The 21,565-nt window shown below is 47.9% G+C and overlaps 1 protein-coding gene across 3 annotated transcripts; it reads left to right on the top strand.

Annotated features, from left to right (window-relative positions):
* The first annotated feature begins 841 nt into the window (after positions 1-841).
* On the top strand, positions 842-17,445 carry ZBTB37 (zinc finger and BTB domain containing 37). Of its 3 annotated transcripts, none has more exons than XM_069981696.1 (4): positions 842-974; positions 8,963-9,918; positions 15,530-15,629; positions 16,281-17,445. In XM_069981696.1, the coding sequence occupies exons 2-4, from the start codon at positions 8,990-8,992 to the stop codon at positions 16,806-16,808; spliced, it is 1,557 nt and encodes a 518-aa protein (XP_069837797.1). In that variant the 5' UTR covers positions 842-974; positions 8,963-8,989; the 3' UTR covers positions 16,809-17,445. The 3 variants fall into 3 exon arrangements, with proteins under 3 accessions (XP_069837797.1, XP_069837798.1, XP_069837796.1); XM_069981697.1 differs by having other exon boundaries at positions 842-1,022; XM_069981695.1 differs by having other exon boundaries at positions 842-1,249.
* Positions 17,446-21,565: the final 4,120 nt, after the last annotated feature.

Below are 21,565 nucleotides of genomic sequence, written 5' to 3'. Positions count from 1 at the left end.
GGACCTGTGAGGCGTCTGTTTCTCAAACTAGAGACTCTAATGTGCTTATCTTCTTGCTTAGTTGTGCAACGCGGCCTCCCACTTCTTTTTCTACTCTGGATAGAGCCTGTGTGTTCTGCCCTCTGAAGGGAGTAGTACACACCGTTGTAGGAAATCTTCAATTTCTTAGCAATTTCTCGCATGGAACAGCCTTCTTTTTTAAGAACAAGAATAGACTGACGAGTTTCAGATGAAAGTTCTCCTTTTCTGGCCATTTTGAGCGTTTAATTGACCCCACAAATGTGATGCTCCAGAAACACAATCTGCTCAAAGGAAGGTCAGTTTTGTAGCTTCTGTAACGAGCTAGACTGTTTTCAGAATAGTCATTTACCACATTAGCAATGTATAGAGTGGATTTGTTTAAAGTTAGGACTAGTTTAAAGTTCTTCATTGAATAGTACAGCGCTTTTCCTTCAAAAATAAGGACATTTCAATGTGACCCCAAACTTATGAACAGTAGTGTACATCAACAGGAGCATGGGGGCCATTAAATCTGATCTGAGGGACGGACACCTGCAAGAGAAGGAGAGACGGAGACCATTAATCCTGATCCCCTCATGTATCACATCACAGGAGACAGAAACATCAAGACACAACAGGAGAGATACAAATCCCCATTGTACTGCAACCCCCATTACACTGACAGCTGCCAGAGCATGCTGGGAGTGCTGGAGGGCCGGGACAGCGCCGGGAGAGAGCGGGCAGAGGGGGATGTCACAGGGAGAGGAGAACAATAAAGCTGCGGGGATATTGAACGCCTCGGGCCGCACATGAGGCGGTGACTGCAGCACTTACCTCACAGCAATAGGGAAGAGACGAAGAGGACAGCACGAAGCCGCGGCTTATATAGGACACCGGATGTGACGACATGAACGTAGGGGCGGGGCACGCACGGGTCCCCCAACCCGCCTTAAAAGAATCGTCGCCTGCTGTTGGTAAAGCCGCCATGTTGTTGGTTACAGAAAACACGAAGAAACTATATGGTAGATGGGCAACGAATATGTCCTTACAGTGTAATAGTCCGTTACCCGCCTAAAATGGCTCCTCAGACCCACCAACTCCCCACCCAATATGGCGCCCAGTCACCCCCGCCCCCATAAGGTTCACTTCCGGGTCAGGAAGGCAGGAGAGTGAAGGTATTTTGACATAGCACTTCCGGAGCGCTGTGTTCCGGCGGTGGCCCCGTCCCGGCCCGTCCGCGCCCCCGGAGGTAGGTGGCAGAATCCAGGAGGGAGGGGAGGGCCCTCAGGGGGTTGGAGTGTAGGGCGCGGCTTTAGGAGCGCGCAGCTCATTCTCCCGGGAGGGGGAGGGGCCAGTCCACATCCAGCCCGCCCCCTGCCACCCTCAGCAGCCCCACTACCACCCGGGGGGCAACGGGAGTGCTGACAGCGGAGCCGCCGCCTGTACACGGCCGGTATCATGTCCCAGCATGCACAGGGGCTCAGAGGCTGCTGGGAGTTGTAGTTTCTGACCTGCCTCAGTGGATTCAGTATACCCGGATGTGGAACTACAACTCCCAGCATGCACTGACAGCCTGGATCATGGCCAGGCTCTCTGCTGCCACACTATAACAATGGAGACAATGTACCACAGCACCTGGTACTTATATGCTGTGGCTGAGAGAGGGCATGCTGGGAGTTGTAGTGCTATACCCTGAACCTCTGCAGCAGAGATAGGACCCCCGGCTGATTGGAAAACTACAACTCCCATCATACCCGAGAGCCTAGCCTAAAGCTTTAGCCGCCCAGCATACTGGGAGTTGTAGTTTTCCATCAGGGCCTCCTCATCCCCTTTTACCCATTTTCTAGGTCAACTTTATGGAAAACGTTTTAAATCAATGATTAGTATTTTACCCCCAATTGATTATGTATCAGTCGGGTTGTTTCCTGCGTAATATAGTGCAGCATGCCCAGAGCTATCCCATCAGAGAGCAACAGAAACCTAAGTGTGAACAGAGCTTAAAGGGGTAACCCCATGATATATAATATAGTATATACCTGTAGGGATCAGGATACAGGGGTAACCCCATCATATATAATATAGTATATACCTGTAGGGATCAGGATACAGGGGTAACCCCATCATATATAATATAGTATATACCTGTAGGGATCAGGATAGAGGGGTAACCCAATCATATATAATATAGTATATACCTGTAGGGATCAGGATACAGGGGGATTCCCATCATATATAATATAGTATATACCTGTAGGGATCAGGATACAGGGGGATTCCCATCATATATAATATAGTATATACCTGTAGGGATCAGGATAGAGGGGTAACCCCATCATATATAATACAGTATATACCTGTAGGGATCAGGATACAGGGGTAACCCCATCATATATAATACAGTATATACCTGTAGGGATCAGGATAGAGGGGTAACCCCATCATATATAATATAGTATATACCTGTAGGGATCAGGATAGAGGGGTAACCCCATCATATATAATATAGTATATACCTGTAGGGATCAGGATACAGGGGGATTCACGTCATATAATATAGTATATACCTGTAGGGATCAGGATAGAGGGGTAACCCCATCATATATAATATAGTATATACCTGTAGGGATCAGGATACAGGGGGATCCCCATCATATATAATATAGTATATACCTGTAGGGATCAGGATACAGGGGTAACCCCATCATATATAATATAGTATATACCTGTAGGGATCAGGATACAGGGGGATTCCCATCATATATGATATAGTATATACCTGTAGGGATCAGGATAGAGGGGGATCCCCATCATATATAATATAGTATATACCTGTAGGGATCAGGATAGAGGGGTAACCCCATCATATATAATACAGTATATACCTGTAGGGATCAGGATACAGGGGTAACCCCATCATATATAATATAGTATATACCTGTAGGGATCAGGATAGAGGGGGATCCCCAGCATATATAATATAGTATATACCTGTAGGGATCAGGATACAGGGGGATTCCCATCATATATAATATAGTATATACCTGTAGGGATCAGGATACAGGGGTAACCCCATCATATATAATATAGTATATACCTGTAGGGATCAGGATACAGGGGGATCCCCAGCATATATAATATAGTATATACCTGTAGGGATCAGGATACAGGGGGATCCCCATCATATATAATATAGTATATACCTGTAGGGATCAGGATACAGGGGTAACCCCATCATATATGATATAGTATATACCTGTAGGGATCAGGATACAGGGGTAACCCCATCCTATATAATATAGTATATACCTGTAGGGATCAAGATACAGGGGGATTCCCATCATATATAATATAGTATATACCCTTAGGGATCAGGATAGAGGGGTAACCCCATCATATATGATATAGTATATACCTGTAGGGATCAGGATACAGGGGTAACCCCATCATATATAATATAGTATATACCTGTAGGGATCAGGATACAGGGGTAACCCCATCATATATAATATAGTATATACCTGTAGGGATCAGGATACAGGGGTAACCGCATCATATATAATATAGTATATACTTGTAGGGGTCAGGATACAGGGGTAACCCCATCATATATAATATAGTATATACCTGTAGGGATCAGGATAGAGGGGTAACCCCATCATATATAATATAGTATATACCTGTAGGGATCAGGATACAGGGGGATTCACGTCATATATAATATAGTATATACCTGTAGGGATCAGGATAGAGGGGTAACCCCATCATATATAATATTGTATATACCTGTAGGGATCAGGATAGAGGGGATCCCCATCATGTATGATATAGTATATACCTGTAGGGATCAGGATACAAGGGTAACCCCATCATATATAATATAGTATATACCTGTAGGGATCAGGATACAGGGGTAACCCCATCATATATAATATAGTATATACCTGTAGGGATCAGGATACAGGGGTAACCCCATCATATATAATATTGTATATACCTGTAGGGATGAGGATAGAGGGGATCCCCATCATATATATAATATAGTATATACCTGTAGGGGTCAGGATAGAGGGGGATTCCCATCATGTATGATATAGTATATACCTGTAGGGATCAGGATACAGGGGGATCCCCATCATATATAATATAGTATATACCTGTAGGGATCAGGATAGAGGGGATCCCCATCATATATAATATAGTATATACCCGTAGGGATCAGGATAGAGGGGATCCCCATCATGTATGATATAGTATATACCTGTAGGGATCAGGATACAGGGGGATTCCCATCATATATAATATAGTATATACCCGTAGGGATCAGGATAGAGGGGATCCCCATCATATATAATATAGTATATACCTGTAGGGATCAGGATACAGGGGTAACCCCATCATATATAATATTGTATATACCTGTAGGGATGAGGATAGAGGGGATCCCCATCATATATATAATATAGTATATACCTGTAGGGGTCAGGATAGAGGGGGATTCCCATCATGTATGATATAGTATATACCTGTAGGGATCAGGATACAGGGGGATCCCCATCATATATAATATAGTATATACCTGTAGGGATCAGGATAGAGGGGATCCCCATCATATATAATATAGTATATACCCGTAGGGATCAGGATAGAGGGGATCCCCATCATGTATGATATAGTATATACCTGTAGGGATCAGGATACAGGGGGATTCCCATCATATATAATATAGTATATACCCGTAGGGATCAGGATAGAGGGGATCCCCATCATATATAATATAGTATATACCCGTAGGGATCAGGATAGAGGGGATCCCCATCATGTATGATATAGTATATACCCGTAGGGATCAGGATAGAGGGGGATTCCCATCATATGTAATATAGTATATACCTGTAGGGGTCAGGATAGAGGGGGATTCCCATCATGTATGATATAGTATATACCTGTTGGGATCAGCATACAGGGGATTCCCATCATATATAATATAGTATATACCCGTAGGGATCAGGATAGAGGGGATCCCCATCATGTATGATATAGTATATACCTGTAGGGATCAGGATACAGGGGGATCCCCATCATATATAATATAGTATATACCTGTAGGGATCAGGATACAGGGGTAACCCCATCATATATAATATAGTATATACCCGTAGGGATCAGGATACTGGGGTAACCCCATCATATATAATATAGTATATACCTGTAGGGGTCAGGATAGAGGGGTAACCCCATCATATATGATATAGTATATACCTGTAGGGATCAGGATACCGGGGGATCCCCATCATATATAATATAGTATATACCTGTAGGGATCAGGATACAGGGGGATCCCCATCATATATAATATAGTATATACCTGTAGGGATCAGGATACAGGGGTAACCCCATCATATATAATATAGTATATACCTGTAGGATCAGGATACAGGGGGATCCCCATCATATATAATATAGTATATACCCGTAGGGATCAGGATACAGGGGGATCCCCATCATATATAATATAGTATATACCTGTAGGGATCAGGATACAGGGGGATCCCCATCATATATAATATAGTATATACCTGTAGGATCAGGATAGAGGGGATCCCCATCATACAGGATATAGTATATACTGAGACTATATATACTATACAGCAGCCGTTGGCTGCCACCTGATCTCTCCATCAGACGTCTCCGGTCAGCTCTATATACAGACGCTCCTCCTTAGCTTTGGTCATAGACGTCCCTATCAGCAGATTGGCGGTATGGAGGCCGGACGTGACAGCGCTGAGCCCGGCATCTCACATGTATATAGACTTCCCTACAGATGGAGCAGAGTTGTGCTTGTCATACTGCATGAATGTGCGTCACCTATGTAACCAGCACACGACTATCACCCCCAACAGAACCTGCGATCCAAAATCCGACTCATCATCTCACCAGTTTGGGAGAAATGTGACAATTTGATGGTTTTGTTCTTGAGAAGCTTCATTGTACGCTGCAATACTAATAATGTCATCCACTCGTATTACCGGGGTAGTTCAACAAAAATATTTATTTCAAATCAACAGGTGCCAAAGATTCATAATTTATTTCTATAAAAAAATCTCTAGTCTTCCAGTACTTATCAGCTGCTGTATGTCCTGCAGGAAGTGGTGTATTCTTTCCTGTCTGACACAGTGCTCTCTGCTGCCACCTCTGTCCATGTCAGGAACTGTCCAGAGAGGCAGCAAATCCCCATAGAAAACCTCTCCTGCTCTGGACAGTTCCTGACATGGACAGAGGTGGCAGCAGAGAGCAGTGTGTCAGACTGGAGAGAAAACCTTTGAGGGAACGTTTAGCGATGTGTGCCCCTGGCGTACGCCATGCACATCCTCCTCTGCACCTAACATCATGGATTATGCTTGAAAACAGGTGTAAACCATGGCAGAATTCTACACTGGCTCTGGAGGTCCCGACAGACTAACTACGCGCATGCCTCTTAGTAATCCTGGTGGGGTGAAGGGGGTGGGTCATTATTTAAGACAGGTGTATAAATGACACATACAGAGCACACAGCTGTATGAGGGGGTCACATGTATGATATATACAGAGCACACAGCTGTATATGGGGTCACATGTATGATACATACAGAGCACACAGCTTTATATGGGGTCACATGTATGATACATACAGAGCACACAGCTGTATATAGGGTCACATGTATGATACATACAGAGCACACAGCTGTATATGGGGTCACATGTATGATACATACAGAGCACACAGCTGTATTAGGGGGGTCACATGTATGATACATACAGAGCACACAGCTGTATATGGGGTCACATGTATAATACATACAGAGCACACAGCTGTATTAGGGGTCACATGTATGATACATACAGAGAACACAGCTGTATATGGGGTCACATGTATGATACATACAGAGCACACAGATTTATATGAGGTCACATGTATGATACATACAGAGCACACAGCTGTATATGGGGTCACATGTATGATACATACGGAGCACACAGCTGTATTAGGGGGTCACATGTATGATACATACATAGCACACAGCTTTATATAGGGTCACATGTATGATACATACAGAGCACACAGCTGTATATGGGGTCACATGTATGATATATACAGAGCACACAGCTGTATGAGGGGTCACATGTATGATACATACAGAGCACACAGCTGTATATGGGGTCACATGTATGATATATACAGAGCACACAGCTGTATATAGGGTCACATGTATGATACATACAGAGCACACAGCTGTATTAGGGGGTCACATGTATGATACATACATAGCACACAGCTGTATATGGGGTCACATGTATGATACATACAGAGCACACAGCTGTATATGGGGTCACATGTATGATACATAGAGAGCACACAGCTGTATTAGGGGGTCACATGTATGATACAGAGCACACAGCTGTATTAGGGGTCACATGTATGATACATACAGAGCACACAGCTGTATTAGGGGTCACATGTATGATACATACAGAGCACACAGGTTTATATGGGGTCACATGTATGATACATACAGAGCACACAGCTGTATATAGGGTCACATGTATGATACATACAGAGCACACAGCTGTATTAGGGGGTCACATGTATGATATATACAGAGCACACAGCTGTATATAGGGTCACATGTATGATACATACAGAGCACACAGCTGTATTAGGGGGTCACATGTATGATACATACATAGCACACAGCTGTATATAGGGTCACATGTATGATACATACAGAGCACACAGCTGTATTAGGGGGTCACATGTATGATACATACAGAGCACACAGCTGTATGAGGGGTCACATGTATGATACATACAGAGCACACAGCTGTATATGGGGTCACATGTATGATACATACGGAGCACACAGCTGTATATGGGGTCACATGTATGATACATATAGAGCACACAGCTGTATATGTGGTCACATGTATGATACATACAGAGCACACAGCTGTATATAGGGTCACATGTATGATATATACAGAGCACACAGCTGTATATGGGGTCACATGTATGATACATACAGAGCACACAGCTGTATTAGGGGGTCACATGTATGATACATACAGAGCACACAGCTGTATGAGGGGTCACATGTATGATACATACAGAGCACACAGCTGTATATGGGGTCACATGTATGATACATATAGAGCACACAGCTGTATTAGGGGTCACATGTATGATACATACAGAGCACACAGCTGTATATGGGGTCACATGTATGATACATACAGAGCACACAGCTGTATATGGGGTCACATGTATGATACATACAGAGCACACAGCTGTATAAGGGGGTCACATGTATGATACATACAGAGCACACAGCTGTATATGGGGTCACATGTATGATACATACAGAGCACACAGCTGTATATAGGGTCACATGTATGATACATACAGAGCACACAGCTGTATATGGGGTCACATGTATGATACATACAGAGCACACAGCTGTATATGGGGTCACATGTATGATACATACAGAGCACACAGCTGTATATGGGGTCACATGTATGATACATACAGAGCACACAGCTGTATAAGGGGGTCACATGTATGATACATACAGAGCACACAGCTGTATATGGGGTCACATGTATGATACATACAGAGCACACAGCTGTATATAGGGTCACATGTATGATACATACAGAGCACACAGCTGTATATGGGGTCACATGTATGATACATACAGAGCACACAGCTGTATATGGGGTCACATGTATGATACATACAGAGCACACAGCTGTATATGGGGTCACAGGTATGATACATACAGAGCACACAGCTGTATTAGGGGTCACATGTATCATACATACAGAGCACACAGCTGTATTAGGGGGTCACATGATCATTTGGTTATTTAGAGGAATGGTCCATGGACCTGGTCAGTATTTACATTCTCTTCTGTCCGTCCTGTAGGGTTGAGCGATCACGAGAGGGGCAGCCATGGAGAAGGGAGGCAACATCCAGCTGGAGATCCCTGAATACAGTAACTCTGTCCTGAGCCACCTGAACCAGCTGCGGATGCAGGGACGCCTCTGTGACATCGTGGTCAACGTCCAGGGCCAGTCTTTCCGAGCACACAAGGTGGTCCTGGCGGCCAGCTCGCCCTACTTCCGAGACCACATGTCCTTAAACGAAATGAGTGCAGTGTCCTTGTCCGTCATCAAGAATCCGGGGGTCTTTGAGCAGCTGCTTTCTTTCTGCTACACCGGCCGGATTTGCCTGCAGCTGGCAGACATCATAAGCTATCTGACCGCCGCCAGCTTTTTACAGATGCAGCACATCATTGACAAGTGCACGCAGATCCTGGAGGGCATCCATCTAAAGATCAGCTCCCCCGAATCGGAGGAAGAGTTGAGCCAGAGTAGACCCAAACACCAAGAAAGAGTCCAGGACTCCCACCGTGTCAGCCAGAGCTTGACTCGTTCTATAAGCCCCCGCCACAGCACTCCAAGACCCTCAGGGAACCGGAGGGGTCAGGTCAGCACTGTACTGGACATTAGAGAGTTGAGTCCAGCGGAGGAGTCCACAAGTCCTCAGATGGTGGAGCAGGGTTCGGATGTGGAGGGCAGGGAGCCAATTCTACGAATCAACCGAGCCGGACAGTGGTACGTGGAAACGGGGTCAGCGGACCGGGGGGAGCGGAGCGACGACGACGTCAGGGTCATGGGGGCCCTTCGTATCAAGACGGAGAACCTGGACGAGTGGCTGGGTCCTGAGAACCAACCTTCTGGAGAAGATGGAAGCAGCGCAGAAGAGGTGACTGCCATGGTGATCGATACCACAGGACACAGCACTGCCGGGCAAGAAAGCTACAATCTGGGGTCTTCTAACACCAAAGCGTCCAGACCAACAAGCAGCGAGATGGACAGGTACATGGCACAGTATTAGAGAGAGACGTGGTGCTGTGTGCCTCCCTGCGGGGTATATATATAAAGATCAGAATCATAAAGCAGGGGCTAGTGTTCAGCGGAGTCATCGAACTGTTCGGATCCGGCAGTGGTCTGAGCGCTCAGCGTCTGGAGAAGTCGGATGCCGCCCTGTACACAAATACAGCCATAGGCCATCGGCTGCATCCATGTTCTCCTCAAACTCATTATGGTGTCATCTAACTTTTTCAGGCGCTGGGAGTCAAATGCAGAGCGCTTAGGTTGAAGAACGTTGCAGAATCCAAACAGGCAACTCCGCTCAACACTGCCGCTCGCGCATCCACAAGACGTATCCACTCGGCTTCCAGTACAGAAAAGCCTGGTTACTTTCTGTCTATAGAATAGGAGCCGGTGCTGAGCTAGATGTCTGCACTATACAAGAACCAGGGTCGGCCTCAGTGGCGGTATAATCATGGTTATACTGTGATGCAGCGCCCCCCTGTGGCTTAGAAAACATCTGTGACTTGTGATGGTTGCGCATTGTTTTTGTTACCATAGGGAATAATTATGTATAGTGAAGGTCGGAGTATTTACTTTGGTAGAAAGAACGTATATGTTCCTGATGTAGGATATAACTGGGGACCCCCAAACCATAAAGGGGTTCTCTACTGTGAATAATCTCTACTTGTTAGATCAGTCTCTTGACAATTAGCCGATCATCCTGCAGAGAATCCCAGTGATCGCCTGTAGCAAATCCTAATAGTAAGTGTTACGGTATCCTACAGCGCCCCCACAGGGAAAATTAGTCATTACACTATGGCCATTCATATTATGAAAGATAGAGACGCCTCTGACCATGATACCCCACTCTGCTATTCCCTAATACATTGTATAGAAATAGTTATAAACTGGACAACCCCCTATAAAGGGAATCTGTCAGTGACCGGACCGGACGTGCTGACAGAGTAGTGTAGGTGTGTGTCCCCTGTGTGCATGGTCTTCAGAGCCTCCGTGCAGTATAGGTGTGTGTCCCCTATGTGCGTGGTCTTCAGAGCCTCCGTGCAGTATAGGTGTGTGTCCCTTGTGTGCACGCTCCCTGTCTTCAGAGCCTCTGTGCAGTATAGGTGTGTGTCCCCTGTGTGCACGCTCCCTGTCTTCAGAGCCTCTGTGCAGTATAGGTGTGTGTCCCCTGTGTGCACGCTCCCTGTCTTCAGAGCCTCTGTGCAGTATAGGTGTGTGTCCCCTGTGTGCATGGTCTTCAGAGCCTCTGTGCAGTATAGGTGTGTGTCCCCTATGTGCATGGTCTTCAGAGCCTCCGTGCAGTATAGGTGTGTGTCCCCTGTGTGCATGGTCTGCAGAGCCTCCGTGCAGTATAGGTGTGTGTCCCCTGTGTGCATGGTCTGCAGAGCCTCCGTGCAGTATAGGTGTGTCCCCTGTGTGCATGGTCTGCAGAGCCTCCGTGCAGTATAGGTGTGTGTCCCCTATGTGCGTGGTCTTCAGAGCCTCCGGGCAGTATAGGTGTGTGTCCCCTGTGCGCATGGTCTTCAGAGCCTCCGTGCAGTATAGGTGTGTGTCCCCTGTGTGCACGCTCCCTGTCTTCAGAGCCTCCGGGCAGTATAGGTGTGTGTCCCCTGTGTGCATGGTCTGCAGAGCCTCCGTGCAGTATAGGTGTGTGTCCCTTGTGTGCGTGGTCTTCAGAGCCTCCGTGCAGTATAGGTGTGTGTCCCCTGTGTGCATGGTCTTCAGAGCCTCCGGGCAGTAAAGGTGTGTGTCCCCTGTGTGCATGGTCTGCAGAGCCTCCGTGCAGTATAGGTGTGTCCCCTGTGTGCATGGTCTGCAGAGCCTCCGGGCAGTATAGGTGTGTGTCCCCTGTGTGCATGGTCTTCAGAGCCTCTGTGCAGTATAGGTGTGTGTCCCCTGTGTGCACGCTCCCTGTCTTCAGAGCCTCCGTGCAGTATAGGTGTGTGTCCCTGTGTGCGTGGTCTTCAGAGCCTCCGTGCAGTATAGGTGTGTGTCCCTGTGTGCATGGTCTTCAGAGCCTCTGTGCAGTATAGGTGTGTGTCCCCTGTGTGCACACTCCCTGTCTTCAGAGCCTCCGTGCAGTATAGGTGTGTGTCCCCTGTGTGCATGGTCTTCAGAGCCTCCGTGCAGTATAGGTGTGTGTCCCCTATGTGCGTGGTCTTCAGAGCCTCCGTGCAGTATAGGTGTGTGTCCCTTGTGTGCACGCTCCCTGTCTTCAGAGCCTCTGTGCAGTATAGGTGTGTGTCCCCTGTGTGCACGCTCCCTGTCTTCAGAGCCTCTGTGCAGTATAGGTGTGTGTCCCCTGTGTGCACGCTCCCTGTCTTCAGAGCCTCTGTGCAGTATAGGTGTGTGTCCCCTGTGTGCATGGTCTTCAGAGCCTCTGTGCAGTATAGGTGTGTGTCCCCTATGTGCATGGTCTTCAGAGCCTCCGTGCAGTATAGGTGTGTGTCCCCTGTGTGCATGGTCTGCAGAGCCTCCGTGCAGTATAGGTGTGTGTCCCCTGTGTGCATGGTCTGCAGAGCCTCCGTGCAGTATAGGTGTGTCCCCTGTGTGCATGGTCTGCAGAGCCTCCGTGCAGTATAGGTGTGTGTCCCCTATGTGCGTGGTCTTCAGAGCCTCCGGGCAGTATAGGTGTGTGTCCCCTGTGCGCATGGTCTTCAGAGCCTCCGTGCAGTATAGGTGTGTGTCCCCTGTGTGCACGCTCCCTGTCTTCAGAGCCTCCGGGCAGTATAGGTGTGTGTCCCCTGTGTGCATGGTCTGCAGAGCCTCCGTGCAGTATAGGTGTGTGTCCCTTGTGTGCGTGGTCTTCAGAGCCTCCGTGCAGTATAGGTGTGTGTCCCCTGTGTGCATGGTCTTCAGAGCCTCCGGGCAGTAAAGGTGTGTGTCCCCTGTGTGCATGGTCTGCAGAGCCTCCGTGCAGTATAGGTGTGTCCCCTGTGTGCATGGTCTGCAGAGCCTCCGGGCAGTATAGGTGTGTGTCCCCTGTGTGCATGGTCTTCAGAGCCTCTGTGCAGTATAGGTGTGTGTCCCCTGTGTGCACGCTCCCTGTCTTCAGAGCCTCCGTGCAGTATAGGTGTGTGTCCCTGTGTGCGTGGTCTTCAGAGCCTCCGTGCAGTATAGGTGTGTGTCCCTGTGTGCATGGTCTTCAGAGCCTCTGTGCAGTATAGGTGTGTGTCCCCTGTGTGCACACTCCCTGTCTTCAGAGCCTCCGTGCAGTATAGGTGTGTGTCCCCTGTGTGCATGGTCTTCAGAGCCTCCGGGCAGTAAAGGTGTGTGTCCCCTGTGTGCATGGTCTTCAGAGCCTCTGTGCAGTATAGGTGTGTGTCCCTTGTGTGCATGGTCTGCAGAGCCTCCGTGCAGTATAGGTGTGTGTCCCCTGTGTGCACGCTCCCTGTCTTCAGAGCCTCCGTGCAGTATAGGTGTGTGTCCCTGTGTGCATGGTCTGCAGAGCCTCCGTGCAGTATAGGTGTGTGTCCCCTGTGTGCATGGTCTGCAGAGCCTCCGTGCAGTATAGGTGTGTGTCCCTTGTGTGCGTGGTCTTCAGAGCCTCCGTGCAGTATAGGTGTGTGTCCCCTGTGTGCATGGTCTTCAGAGCCTCCGTGCAGTATAGGTGTGTGTCCCCTGTGTGCATGGTCTGCAGAGCCTCCGTGCAGTATAGGTGTGTGTCCCCTGTGTGCATGGTCTGCAGAGCCTCCGTGCAGTATAGGTGTGTGTCCCTGTGTGCATGGTCTTCAGAGCCCCCGTGCAGTATAGGTGTGTGTCCCCTGTGTGCATGGTCTTCAGAGCCTCTGTGCAGTATAGGTGTGTGTCCCCTGTGTGCATGGTCTGCAGAGCCTCCGTGCAGTATAGGTGTGTGTCCCCTGTGTGCATGGTCTTCAGAGCCTCTGTGCAGTATAGGTGTGTGTCCCCTGTGTGCATGGTCTGCAGAGCCTCCGTGCAGTATAGGTGTGTGTCCCCTGTGTGCATGGTCTGCAGAGCCTCCGTGCAGTATAGGTGTGTGTCCCTTGTGTGCATGGTCTGCAGAGCCTCCGTGCAGTATAGGTGTGTGTCCCTTGTGTGCATGGTCTTCAGAGCCTCCGTGCAGTATAGGTGTGTGTCCCCTGTGTGCATGGTCTGCAGAGCCTCCGTGCAGTATAGAAGAGCATCACACGCGCTTTGAATGTTTCAGCTTAGGGCATTGGCAAGTCGATGTGCGCGGCCCCTGCCAACAACGGCGCATGCATGCAACAACATGACGACAAATATGAAGGACAACGGATGGGAGGAGGAAGTAGTGGTGAGGTGCGACACAAACGCCAAGCCACTACTCCTCTGTGACACTTGGTTAGTGTGGCTTGTAAAGAGGCTCTGAAGACCATGCACACAGGGGACACACACCTATACTGCACGGAGGCTCTGAAGACCATGCACATAGGGGACACACACCTATACTGCACGGAGGCTCTGCAGACCATGCACACAGGGGACACACACCTATACTGCACGGAGGCTCTGAAGACCATGCACACAGGGGACACACACCTATACTGCACGGAGGCTCTGAAGACAGGGAGCGTGCACACAGGGACACACACCTATACTGCACGGAGGCTCTGAAGACCATGCACACAGGGGACACACACCTATACTGCACGGAGGCTCTGAAGACAGGGAGCGTGCACACAGGGGACACACACCTATACTGCACGGAGGCTCTGCAGACCATGCACACAGGGGACACACACCTATACTGCACGGAGGCTCTGAAGACCATGCACACAGGGGACACACACCTATACTGCATGGAGGCTCTGAAGACCATGCACACAGGGGACACACACCTATACTGCACGGAGGCTCTGCAGACCATGCACACAGGGGACACACACCTATACTGCACGGAGGCTCTGAAGACCATGCACACAGGGGACACACACCTATACTGCACGGAGGCTCTGCAGACCATGCACACAGGGGACACACACCTATACTGCACGGAGGCTCTGAAGACCATGCACACAGGGGACACACACCTATACTGCACGGAGGCTCTGAAGACCATGCACACAGGGGACACACACCTATACTGCACGGAGGCTCTGCAGACCATGCACACAGGGATACACGCCTATACTGCACGGAGGCTCTGAAGACCATGCACACAGGGGACACACACCTATACTGCACGGAGGCTCTGAAGACCATGCACACAGGGGACACACACCTATACTGCACGGAGGCTCTGAAGACCATGCACACAGGGGACACACACCTATACTGCACGGAGGCTCTGAAGACAGGGAGCGTGCACACAGGGGACACACACCTATACTGCCCGGAGGCTCTGAAGACAGGGAGCGTGCACACAGGGGACACACACCTATACTGCACGGAGGCTCTGAAGACCACGCACATAGGGGACACACACCTATACTGCACGGAGGCTCTGCAGACCATGCACACAGGGGACACACACCTACAGTACTCCTTTAATTCCCTTTAATGTTCCATCTTTTGTGGGCTCAGAATTGTCTCTTCTTTAAGGAGGTCAGAAAACCTGTCACATAATTCAGTCTGATGTTTCCTAATAATTTTTAAAATCTTTCTATCAAAGATTCAGTCCGTCTGGTAGTGTGGGGGCCATGCCGGAGCGGCACAGAGCAAAGAGCGAGTCTCCCCGGCGGATGGAGGAACCAAAGCAACATAGTAACCAGGTGAGTGATCGCCATCTGAGCGTTATCATCATATCATGTAGACGCCAAGTGGTGACTATACGTTCACTGACCAAGGCTGCGTTCACACTACGTATATTTCAGTCAGTATTGCAACCAAAACCAGGAGTGGATTTAAAACACACAAAGGATCTGTTAACACACTGATGAAATTGAGTGGATGGCCGCCATATAACAGTAAATAACGGCCATTATTTCAATATAACAGCCGTTGTTCTAAAATAACAGCAAATATTTGCCATTAAATGGCGGCCATCCACTCAATTTCACCATTGTGTGAACATAGCCTTTCTGTGTTTTTAATCCACTCCTGGTTTTGGTTGCAATACTGACTGAAATATACTGACTGAAATATACATATACTGACTGAAATATACGTAGTGTGAACGCAGCCTGAAGCAGGACAACGTCGTGGCTGGTGATTTGCTGAGCAGGTTGTCATTGCCAACACAAGTCTTTCCTGGAAGTAGCAGTCAGAATGTAAAGTAGTAGTTGAGTATGTTTTTTTTTTTTTATGTACGCGGCTTTAGTGTCTGGAGTGCCCCCTTACCATCCTTGATAAATTGATAAATCTCCCCCAATATGTTTTTTTGTGTTTGGTTGTTTTTTACACTTCTTCTCTTTCCTGTACAGGGAGATGAAGGTGGGGTGATTGGAGTGAGCGGTTACGTAGAATATCTCCGTGAGCAAGAGGTGTCGGAGCGATGGTTTCGCTACAACCCGCGGTTGACCTGTATCTATTGCGCTAAGTCTTTCAATCAGAAGGGCAGCCTGGACCGCCATATGCGTCTCCACATGGGCATCACTCCTTTTGTGTGTCGGATGTGCGGTAAGAAGTACACCCGCAAGGATCAGCTGGAGTACCACATACGGAAGCATACAGGCAACAAACCCTTCCACTGTCACGTGTGCGGGAAGAGCTTCCCCTTCCAGGCCATCCTCAATCAGCACTTTCGGAAGAACCACCCCGGCTGTATTCCTCTGGAGGGTCCTCACAGCATTTCCCCTGAGACCACCACAGTTGTCACCTCTAGAGGTCAAGCCGGGGAGGAGTCTCCACCTCACGATGAAGTCGGGGGAGTGGCGCCTTCAGCGACAGCCGAGGTTGCATATGGCGGTGAGACGGCTCACGGATCTGTGTCCACCACCGGACCAGACTAAGAAAATAAAAAATTCTCTATCTACAGGAGGACACGACTAGACTAATATCCTCCCTTTTACCTCAGCAACACTTCACCACATTTTTTTTACCCTTCGCTCCCGCTCAGCTCTTTCTCTCCAGCCATCGTCTCCTGGGGGGATTTGCAGAATTTCGGAAAGTTTGCAGATTTCATTGCCAAATTCAGAGAAATTGTATTCGCTTCCTTTTCCTTTTAAACCTCAAGAAACCAACTCTTCCCGTTCTATATCCACAGAGAAGGAAACGGGCTACTGGGTTCTTTTTTTTAGTGAATAAGCCCTTTCCTTTCTCCAGTCCAGTCAGTGACTATCAGAGGTGATGGTGTCTCTCTTGGAGCGTTTCCAGGTGATGGTGCCTCTCCTGGAGCATTTACGGGGGATGGTGCCTCTCCGGGAGCATTTCTAGGTGATGGTGCTTCTTTGGGAGCGTTTGCAGGCGATGATGCCTCTCCGGGAGCGTTTCTGGTCAATGGTGCTTCTTTGGGAGCGTTTCTGGGGGATGGTGCCTCTCCAGGAGCGTTTCTGGATGATGGTGCTTCTTCAGGAGCATTTCCGGGCGATGGTGCCTCTCCGAGAGCGTTTCTGGGTGATGGGGCTTCTTCGGGAGCGTTTCAGGGTGGTTAGTCATGGCCTTCAGAGAAGTTTGATGGTGCTGTTTTTAGGAACATTAGTAAGGTGCTTAAATACTTCTGTAACAGAGTCAAAGACTCTGTGGTGCACGTGAGAGAAGTGTAACATGTTATCAGGGGGGACGGGGGCAGTAACGCAATAAGTTAACCCTGGAGACGTCTCTACTCTGAGCAGGGCTGGATTTATGTTTTATGTTCTATCCATCCAGTAGTCACCAAGCCGATACGATGAGACCCCCACCGATCCTTATATACTGCATAGTACATTCAGAAAAGGACGCTATAGATGCACATGCAGCCAAAACGACCGTAACAGACGTCAGTGCCAATAATCTGCATCTTTTTAGCTAGTACCTTGGGAAAAAATTCACTTTACAGATGGAAAACACTCCATTCCGGCCTCTTTGCTTTAGAGTAAATGTCCACCGTGTAGTAAATTCTCAGTATATGGGAATATCTGTGGTGAAGCTCTAAATCTGCATAGAACTTAAAGGGTTATTCCACCTCCCCTTATTCCTGCTCCATTTCCTGGTCTCCTCTGTGGGTGGCTCCTTCACTGTGATATGTCCCTCTGCGCTCTGCTGTTCTGTGCTTAGCTCAGCTACACCAACTCTGACAGCTCCCCAGAGCTGGGGGCTGTCAGTGTATAAGGCGGCCGGCAGGAGCCAGAACTAAAAGGGTAATAACCAGTTGCAAAGTTTCTTGTCTTTTAATTTCCTTATGTTTTAGATCTTGTTACGGAGATGGGAATATCCCTTTAAGTGATTTGATTCTGGCTGCCTGCAGCCACCTCTAGGGGGAGCTGAAGATCTTACTGCATACTGTTTCCATATTATATTCCAGAATGCAGACATATAACTCTATCCGACCTTCCTACAGATATTCTGGTTGGTTAGTCACCATCCATTGTTCTAATAATTTATTGTAATACTTTATTGCTTAGATAATCAGAGGTTTCTGGAACATTCTGCCATGCTAGTAGATGTTTCTTTTGCGGTAAGACAAGGATGGACTATGATGACCCCTCATAATAAGTGCTGAGCGGACTTGTCGAACTGTTCCCCAACCTTCCCCAAATGTCTGGAGACGCAGGGAGTCAAATGCCGAGTGTTTGGCTACGTTCACACAGAGCAAAAGGGGCGGATTACGCGAGGAAATATTTCCGCCTGAAATCAACTGACGCTGAATTCCGAGCAGAATATAAGCAGAATGTAAGCAGAATCCCTGCGTATTCCGCTAGGAAAGTGTTCAGCTCGTAATCAGCTCTTGACAAATTCAGCGCGGAATACTCGAGGAATCCGCGCTGAATCCGCATGCATTCAGCGCTGAAATTCAGCGAGTATTTGGCGAGTAAACTAGACTATACCAGAACATATACTAGAATCCTCCTCCCCCCCTTTTTTCCCCATTTCCGCGCTGGTTCAGCGCTTAATTTCCGCTTGTATTACGCTTGTATTCCCGCTGAATACGTGCGTATTCCGTGCTGAAACAGAAAATCAGAGCCCCATTGGTTTGTATAGGCTTCCGCTAGCGGAAGAATGAACATGTTCATTCTTCTGGCGGACAGCGGATTAGCCGCGGAGCGTTCAGTGCGGAAATTCCACCGTGTGAACTGCAGAGCAGAATTTCCATTCAACACAATGAAAATTAGCTCTGCACCTATTTTAACGGCTGAAATTTCAGCGCTGATTCAGCGCAGAAATTCAGCTGCTTTTGCTCTGTGTGAACGAGCCCTTTGGGTTCAGAGAAGGTCGGTGAACAGTTCAGCCAATCCGCCAGACGCTACTTATAATAAATCCAGCCCTGCCAATGGGTTTTAGCAAAATAACTGATGCCGGTTTTCCTCCCGGCATCGATCGCCTTACCAGCTGCCTACGTGGCGGGTTTCTTCAGAGAGCTTTGCCTATTATATATTAAAGGGGTTGTTCACCAACATTTTGCAAGATAGTGGCAGTATCAGCTGCTGTATGTCCTGCAGGAAGTGGTGTATTCTCTCCAGTCTGACACAGTGCTCTCTGCTGCCACCTCTGTCCATGTCAGGAACTGTCCAGAGCAGGAGAGGTTTTCTATGGGGATTTGCTGCTGCTCTGGACAGTTCCTGACATGGACAGAGGTGGCAGCAGAGAGCACTGGGTCAGACTGGAGAGAATACACTTCTTGCAGGACATACAGCAGCTGAAAAGTATGGGAAGACTGGAGATTTTTTTATATAAGTAAATGACAAATCTCTGACTCTTCCTGGTAACAGATTATTTAAAATATTTTTTTTTTGTGAACGACCCCTTCAAGGTGCACTAAGCTATTTTTGTGACGTACAATGGAGGCTGACCGTGTTTGTGTCGGACGGGGCTCCTTTTCGGACGCTTATTTATAAATGACTGGAGTCCCAGATCTGGTGAGCGCTCCATCCGCACCTTGTACTTCTTCAGTTCGGTGAACAAGGGGAGCGCTCCTCCTCCTCCCTCCTTCCTGCGGCCATTGTTATTTTCCCGCAGACGAGGGAATACGCTTTAACCGCCGCCGTTTTGTACTTTTCTCTCTTCCAGTCCTCATTGCTCTTCTTATTTGCGGTAGACAGGTAGAATTGGTCTCTAGGTCTCCCGGCATTTACCAGGTTAGTGACAGTATTTCACCTATTTATTTATTCTCGCTGCCACACGGTTTATATTACCCAGAATCCTTTGGTTTTGTACTGTTGTTGTTATAAGTTACATTTTTCTATTTTATTTTTTGGATTTTCTGATGACAATGCAAGCGCTTTTATAATGCTAAGGATGTTGGATTATTCAGACACATACAATGTCAGGACTTTGACAGAACCCATTAGATTAAAGGGATTGTTCACCAGAATTTTTCTTTTAAATCAGCTGGTCTTAGAAAGTTTTATAGATTTGTACTTTATAATAATAAGAAAAAATCTCCAGTCTTCCAGTACTTATCAGCTGCTGTATGTCCTGCATGAAGTGGTGTATTCTCTCCAGTCTGACACAGTGCTCTCTGCTGCCACCTCTGTCCATGTCAGGAACTGTCCAGAGCAGCAGCAAATCCCCATAGAAAACCTCTCCTGCTCTCCAGACTGGAGACAATACACCACTTCCTGCAGGACATACAGCAGCTGGTAAGTATTGGAAGACTGAAGATTTTTTTTTGATAGAAGTAAACTACAAATCTATATAACTTTGTGACACCAGTTGATTTAATAGAAAAACATTTTGGTGAACAACTCCTTTAAGGTAAAGAGTTGTTTCATCCCATGTCCACAGGATTTGCCATGAGTGTCTGATAGATGTGGGACCCCCGGCCCTCAAATAGAGGGGGTCAGGAGTCCAGAAGCAGCCATGGTTTCTGTATTACGCAGGTAGAGTAACTCCCATTGTGCAGCTCCACAAGCTACGCTGCTACCATAACCCATTGACTTCTATGGGATTTATATCCACTACGTAAAACAGACTCCAGGCAGGTCAGATCTGGGCTGAGGATCCCTCCATCACAAGGCGGGACCCCAGAAGCTGGGTGACAGCCTAGGGAGTCCTGGATGCAGCCTAGACCATATAATGCAGGGCACTGGGGTTCCCCAATGTGACCGCTCTCCGCTGTCAGGGCATTATGGGAGCTGTAGCGTTGTCCGAGCTCGGGGAATGATGACGTATCGGCTTATCTGATGGGTTCTGTCAAAGTGCGGCCATCTTTCTGTGCACACCGAAGCGGCTCAGCTGTGAGTGGCGGCTTCCTTCACATTGACACAAGCTTCCCCCGCTGTCCTCCTTTTATGTCCTTAAAGGTAAATTGCTTTAGTTCTATATTACGTCTGCCTGTTTGTTTGAGGAGACGCGCAGACGCTATGGCTTTACATTGACGTATGTTGAGTGATATATGAGCTGGCGATATCCCAAAAAAAGGATAAGACCCTGGTCCATATCAAGCTCAGGGTTTCTGACTCCTTTATCCACCACGTTCCCCTGGGTCCTAGCTTTCTGGTATTGTGCAATGAGTAACAGAAGTCGGGGGAGTCGCTGCATGGATGTGTTCGATTCAAAGGTATTCCACTCATACATAACTTCTGATATGTTGCTGCCCATGGTGAGAGTAACAATTCCTTCCATACTTGTT

This window comes from Dendropsophus ebraccatus, chromosome 8 (assembly GCF_027789765.1).
Source record: "Dendropsophus ebraccatus isolate aDenEbr1 chromosome 8, aDenEbr1.pat, whole genome shotgun sequence".
NCBI lineage: Eukaryota > Metazoa > Chordata > Amphibia > Anura > Hylidae > Dendropsophus > Dendropsophus ebraccatus.
The sequence above is the reverse complement of the archived record's forward strand: the minus strand, read 5'-3'. Positions and strand labels throughout refer to the sequence as shown.